Source organism: Austrofundulus limnaeus, unplaced genomic scaffold (assembly GCF_001266775.1).
Source record: "Austrofundulus limnaeus strain Quisiro unplaced genomic scaffold, Austrofundulus_limnaeus-1.0 Scaffold114, whole genome shotgun sequence".
Lineage (NCBI taxonomy): Eukaryota > Metazoa > Chordata > Actinopteri > Cyprinodontiformes > Rivulidae > Austrofundulus > Austrofundulus limnaeus.
The window spans coordinates 1255382-1262436 of record NW_013952516.1 but is presented as its reverse complement, the minus strand read 5'-3'; the positions used below and the strand labels follow the sequence as shown (position 1 = coordinate 1262436).

The window sequence follows — 7055 nt, the reverse complement described above, 5'->3', positions numbered from 1 at the left end:
GTGTGTGTGTGTGTGTGTGTGTGTGTGTGTGTGTGTGTGTGTGTCGGTTTACTTGGGTATGTTCTAGTCCAATTGTATTTGTTTATTTGTGGTATGCTGTTAAATATGTCATTATTATACTGCCTCTACCTTGTACCCTATATTAAAGCATAAATAAACTTTGGCGGGGGGACGATTTTAAAGGTCTTACTAGCAAATAATGTTTGCAAAGATTGCACTAACCTAACTAACGTGGTTTGTAATCTGTTTTGACTAAAAAAATAAATGTTAAGTGAAGCGCAGAATATTGACCATACCACAGGTTGTTATTACCTACCTTATAATTATTTGCCAATCCGTTGTTTTCCTGTATCCATTTGTCTAATAAAGACATTTTATCAGAAGTTGTGCTTAATGTCGCTTCGCTTGTTTGACTTTCCCTCGTTCATCAACAGGAAGCTTACAGGAAATACAAACTGTGTGAGCAGCAGCGGGGCTCTGCTGCCCCTTGTGGAAAGAGTGTGAACTGCAGGCGCAGTTTTCTATTTGACCAACAGGGGGTGCTGTGAAAGAGATTTGCCTTGAGATTTGCCATGGAGGTGTACAGTATGTCAGGAGTTCCGAAAGTGGGGGCCGCCAGGGGACGCTAGGGGGCCTCAGAAAGCTGGATGATTTTCAGTTGAATCTGCACATGTTTGGCATCGAAATAAACCTAAGAATCTTGGCTAAACGCTCATGGAAACTATTTTTACATCCACCAAACACAGTTCAAACGTCAAGCAGTTGAAACAGAAAGTTAAAAAACTGTGCAAAATGTCATCATCGCAAATAAATACATACAAAAAGAGGAAAAAAATCACATTATTTTTTTATAAAGCAAGTCAAAATAAATACCAAAATAGGTTGTAAAATGTGTTGAATGTTTTTTTTACTTGATTTTGAGAGAATATGATCCAACTGAAGTCAAATATACTTTCTCATATTAAATGGTGACAAATAAATGTTTGGATAACTTTTCAAAAGAACAAACATTTAAGTCTTTTCAGGCAGATAAAAAAATAACTTTTGCAATTAAAAACTTCAAATTTCTTAGCATTTATTAATGGTACCATCATGGTCTGTCCTGTGCAGAATGACAAAATTCAAAATTTTTTATTTTCTAAAACCTCTGTAACTTTGCTCCAGTTAATTTTAGCAGCATGAATCATTGCACAGGTAATGTCGACAAGTGGATTTATGGTTTCCAAGAGTTTTTAGCCTGAATAATTATGATTTTAAATGGGTTAAACATTATCTAATGCAAAAATTATTCAGGTGAGAGGGAAAAAAATTATGTTCCATCTTTAATACAGTACCTCTAAAACCACAGCAGCTGTTTTAATACTTACACTTCTGATGAAATCTCTCAAAAGTTAGCTTTATTTTGATCCTAAGATTTTTAAGTAGAGTTTGTAAATTCTGAGATGCACTCAATTACATTTTGACATTTTGAGCAAAAACATCAAGAGAACCCCTTGAGGCTTAAGAAGTTAAAATAAAAATGTTAAATATTAACAATAAACTCCCTTTGTTTTTCAATTACTATTTTAAATATAATTTATAACAATTTATTGAAAGGTCTTTTGCCATGCTCATCTTTCTGATCTGTCAAGCTTTAGATTTGAAAATAAAGGAAATTTTAAATTGCCCACTGTGAGCCACGTCCAAACCTGGCTCCAGTATGCCTTAYATTTTAAGACTGGTGTACAAGAAATCTCAAATAGCCACTTACCACTTAAAAATTCATTTRGGTGATCAGAATCTGATAACTTTGCTGACACTGAAATGCTGTGGACATTCTTATAATGGAGCCTAAATAAAAACAGAAAAGGGAATTAAAGCACATTTATTCATTAAGTTTATAAATTTGCTGTCCCATTTTTAGAGATATTTACATGATGTCTTTATTTTTTTGGCAAGAATATCTTTGATTTTGCTCCAACCATCCATCGCTCTGCTTTGTTGTTGTTCCTGGTTTGTTCCCGCTCTRAGCACTAAACTTGCAAGAACCTCCCATGAAACTACGGGGGGGCAGTTCTCCAGAGGWTAATAGTGACAGAGTTTGTTCAGTCTGAAGCTAACATAGCAACAGACAAGTTTGTGACAAAAAAAGGCCAAATGAACCGACCAGCAGCCCTGCTATAGAAGACACTGCGTTAAAAAACTCCCAGCCAAGTAAAATCAGGAAGTTTGAGGCAGCATACATTAAGTATGGCTTTACAGCTATTCAATAGTGAATCAAAGTGAGGAAAAAAACCATTCCAAAAACTTGATATTTCTTTATTTTATGGTCAACGTGCAAGGGGGTCCCCGGCCAGAAGCTGAAGTTGTTTGGGGGGCCTTATCATGGAAAAGTTTGGGAAGCCCTGGTATTAAACAACTACTATAGTATTTAACTCTATTTGCATTGAGTTCTGCCCATAGACCATGGTTCTGCCATAGAGTTGAGAATCACACTTGGCTTGAATTTCTGCTGTGGTTTTGATCATAGATACACTCACCGGCCACTTTATTAGGTACACCACGCTAGTAAYGGGTTGGACCCCCTTTTGCCTTCAGAACTGCCTCAATTCTTCGTGGCATAGATTCAATAAGGTGCTGGAAGCATTCCTCAGAGATTTTGGTCCATATTGACATGATGGCATCACACAGTTGCCGCAGATTTGTCGGCTGCACATCCATGATGCGAATCTCCCGTTCCACCACATCCCAAAGATGCTCTATTGGATTGAGATCTGGTGACTGTGGAGGCCATTTGAGTACAGTGAACTCATTTTCATGTTCAAGAAACCAGTCTGAGATGATTCCAGCTTTATGACATGGCGCATTATACTGCTGAAAGTAGCCATCAGATGTTGGGTACATTGTGGTCATAAAGGGATGGACATGGTCAGCAACAATACTCAGGTAGGCTGTGGCATTGCAACAATGCTCAATTGGTACCAAGGGRCCCAAAGAGTGCCAAGAAAAGATTCCCCACACCATGACACCACCACCACCAGCCTGAACCGTTGATACAAGGCAGGATGGATCCATGCTTTCATGTTGTTGACGCCAAATTCTGACCCTACCATCCGAATGTCGCAGCAGAAATCGAGACTCATCAGACCAGGCAACGTTTTTCCAATCTTCTCTTGTCCAATTTCGATGAGCTTGTGCAAATTGTAGCCTCAGTTTCCTGTTCTTAGCTGAAAGGAGTGGCACCCGGTGTGGTCTTCTGCTGCTGAAGCCCATCTGCCTCAAGGTTCGACGTACTGTGCGTTCAGAGATGCTCTTCTGCCTACCTCGGTTGTAACGGGTGGTTATTTGAGTCACTGTTGCCTTTCTATCAGCTCGAATCAGTCTGCCCATTCTCCTCTGACCTCTGGCATCAACAAGGCATTTCCGCCCACAGGACTGCCGCTCACTGGATGTTTTTTCTTTTTCGGACCATTCTCTGTAAACCCTAGAGATGGTTGTGCGTGAAAATCCCAGTAGATCAGCAGTTTCTGAAATACTCAGACCAGCCCTTCTGGCACCAACAACCATGCCACGTTCAAAGGCACTCAAATCACCTTTCTTCCCCATACTGATGCTCGGTTTGAACTGCAGGAGATTGTCTTGACCATGTCTACATGCCTAAATGCACTGAGTTGCCGCCATGTGATTGGCTGATTAGAAATTAAGTGTTAACGAGCAGTTGGACAGGTGTACCTAATAAAGTGGCCGGTGAGTGTATAAAGGCCTTTGAGATCTGTTGTTCAAAGAACTCCACCAGTTCTACAGAACCTCCTTGAGTTCTGGAACTTCAAACACACAATTTAAAAGAGCCCTTTAGATGTTTGAAGCCATTTTTTGTTAATGGCTTTTAACTCTCCCAATAATTACTGACAGTTATTGACTTAATAAAATCATCTGGATCCAAAAGGATTTCTACCTAAATAAATCTAATTAACACTGAACACACATATTCGACATATAAAACACAACCCAGTCACATTACAGCTGAGTCATCCTTGAGACTGCTAGGATAGCAATTTTTTTTCTACAGGTCTCCACCAAGGTGACTCCCCTTTGTTTTCTTTCCCCCGTTCCCTTTTTCTTGCATTCCCTTGTCATCCTTCCATCAGCACATCATCCTGTTGTGTAAAATGTGCATCCTTTACCTGCAGCACAATCTCTATAGCTCTCCTTTTCTTTCACTGTTTTAAATCTCTAAGGAAAAACAAACAACCCTGTCAAACACCTTTGAGATCTTTATGATTATCTTGGAAAAGATTTGATGTTTTTCCAGCTTTTTTTCCAGTACACTGACTTGGCAACTTTCCATCTTTACCTCAGCTGCTGTCACTCAAGGACATGCACAAGAAAAATGCCTCTTTCCTCTTCTCCTTCTGTYTCTTTCAGTGCCAGAGAGCCCATGGCCATGCTCCACTCTGTCTCATGTGTTGTATTGTTGAAAAAAAGCTAATTTCGTCTAGACTCTGCAATGAGATCCTTTCTGAAGCACTGCAGGGACATTAAACATGGGCTTCTCGTATCAGCTGACTCTGAAACTCRTTTATAAAACATGCAGCCCACAGCTGAAGAGACATGTGTCCTACACATTCTATAGTCACCCAAGCATGTGAGATGTGGTGGAAAACATGTGAGTGTGAACATCTGTGGAAGCAAACTGGTTTGGTCTGGGAAAAACAACATGTAGAAATCTACAGACATGATGCAGRGTGCTGAATGACTCCACTGAAATTTGCTGATGAAGCGGAAACTGATGTCTAGAGAGAAGAGAAGATAAAAGGAGCCGAATAGAAGCTTGAAATAGCTGAATGGAGGCTAGAAGCTAAAATGAGCTAATTTGGAAGCTAACAGTAGCAAAACAGTTAGATGCAAAGAAACAAATCAGGATCTAAAAGAGGCAAGATGCTAAAGGCATATAAAAGTGRCAAAAAGCTTCCTAAAAATAGCAATAGATGAGCTGTAAGTATAAGTAGCAAAGGTCTAGCTAAAAGCTAAAACTAGTAAAAGGCTACAGTACAACTTAAAGCTAAAAAAATGCTTAATAAAACAATCAAAATAGCAAAATATAAATATGGGTGAGCTAAAAGTAGCAAAAGATGAGCTAAAGGTAAAGACTAAAAGGTGGTAAAAGTTGTGATATAACTGAAAGCTAAAAGTACAAAATAACAACCAGTGGGGGGGGAAAACAGCAAAAATGAGTAAATGACTAGTGAAAAGGTTGAGCTAAAGGCACCAAAACCTAGCCAAAAGCTAAAAGAAGTGCAGGCCAGCTAAAAGACAAAAGTAGCCACATTCTACTTTGATGCTAAAATAAAAAAAAAATGCTTGCCAAAAATTGTAAAAAAAATATTTAAAAGTAGCAAATGATTAGCTAAACGCTAAAAATGAAAAGCCTTAAGCCTTAAAGTGCCTGTGATATTAAATTTTTAAAATAAATATAAAAGCATTAATGGAAAGAGAACATTAGCATATTGCAAAAATAATTTCCCGCCGCTGAGATGAACAGTTGTTATTTGCATGTGAAGGAACAGGAAGTGATGTCAAAGGAGAATGTCTGCATGGAAAACAAACACTGATAAAATAGATCATGACCCAGACTGTAGAGAAGATTCTGATGTTTCTTTAGATTATTTTGAGTCMCYATCAGAGARAGAYGAAGACGAGTCAGAGTTCAAATAAAATTGCTTCAACAGAGTTTTCTTTCTTAAAGAGTTGACCTTTGATGTCACTTCCTGTTGCACTTTGGCTGAGCCAAATTCAAAGAAAATATGCCATTTATGAGACAAAATGTGTAAAATCACATGTTTTATGCAAGGTTTCTTATTTAAAAATGTGTTCTCTTTGACTTTTTGTATTTGATAGATATGCATGTCACAGGCACTTTAAAGTGTGTTTAAAAGTAGTGAAAGACAAGCTAAACATAGCATAGCACTAGCTAAAAGYTAAAAGTATCCTGTAGTAAAAGGCTGTAAARGACTCTGTTAACCCTCGTGCGATCCTAACATTTACTCCCTTGTCCTACGGGTCAAAAATGACCCGTTCTACCAAAGTCCCAACATAAAGCAGCTTAATTGAATTTTAAATCCAAAATCTATTTTGCATGATGAAACAACTTGTTATTTATCAATTCAACTCAATTTAATTGCATTTTATCATGTATTTTATGATACACAATACTAAAAGAGAATCACTCTCTGATGGCTGTCACTTTACACAACTTGCTGGTCTCAGCATTCTTGAAAAACTGTGAAAGATTTTTAGTGGCATTGTGGCACAAAAAATTGCCCTTCCACTCTCTGCACCCCAGAGACTATATGTAGCCTCGCCACAGGACAGGAACCCCTCCAAATTCATTCAGTATTTTCCAGGATGATTTTTTTTTTCAAAGGCTGGTGTGATGATCAGGAGAAAGGTGGATGAAATGTCCTGGATATGGGCAGCCAAATATCTTGTTGGCCCTGACATCATCCTTATGATGATTGACACTGCTGTTCTTCCCTGGTTGCTGTCTGAATTTGATGAGAACCAAGCAATTTTGCCATTCTTTTACAAAAATGTGTCTGTCAGCTTGAGGAATGTCCTCTTCGTCTTCATCTGAAGATGCATTATCCTTTTGATTGATTTTATTAAGCAGTAATATTGCATGTATATACGCATCTAGTACATTCATTATTAGTACTTGGATAAACAAGAAAGTGAGAATCACTTATTTCCATTGTGGTCCTCTGGGTTGCATTCCTCCCCATCTTCTTCAGAAACATCTTCGTTCTCTTGTTCCTCCTGAGCTCCTGAAAATATCTCATCCATCTATTCAGCAGTGAAACATCTAGCTTCAGCAAGGAACCAACTAGGGGTACTTTCATTCAGGGTACCTTTATATCCTCTACACTGAATCAGTTTTTTATTATCTGAGATTGTTTTGTTTTGTTCAGGAGCTTGTGTGATGTGAGGGGTTAGCTGCAGATCAAGAGTACAGGTGCAGGTCAAATGCAAGTTCCAGATTCTTTAATGTGTGTGTGTGTGTGTGTGGGGTTAGCTGC

The 7055-nt window shown here is 38.5% G+C and overlaps 1 protein-coding gene across 4 annotated transcripts in view; it reads right to left on the bottom strand.

The window, feature by feature from the left end:
• Positions 1–429, bottom strand: part of fancg (FA complementation group G) — a 9145-nt gene extending 8716 nt beyond the window's left edge. For all 4 annotated transcript variants that reach the window (XM_014014440.1, XM_014014441.1, XM_014014443.1 and 1 more), the window contains exon 1: positions 317–429. In XM_014014440.1, the coding sequence (XP_013869894.1) occupies positions 317–373 (57 nt within the window). In that variant the 5' untranslated portion in view covers positions 374–429. The remainder of the gene's footprint in view (positions 1–316) is intronic.
• Positions 430–7055: the final 6626 nt, after the last annotated feature.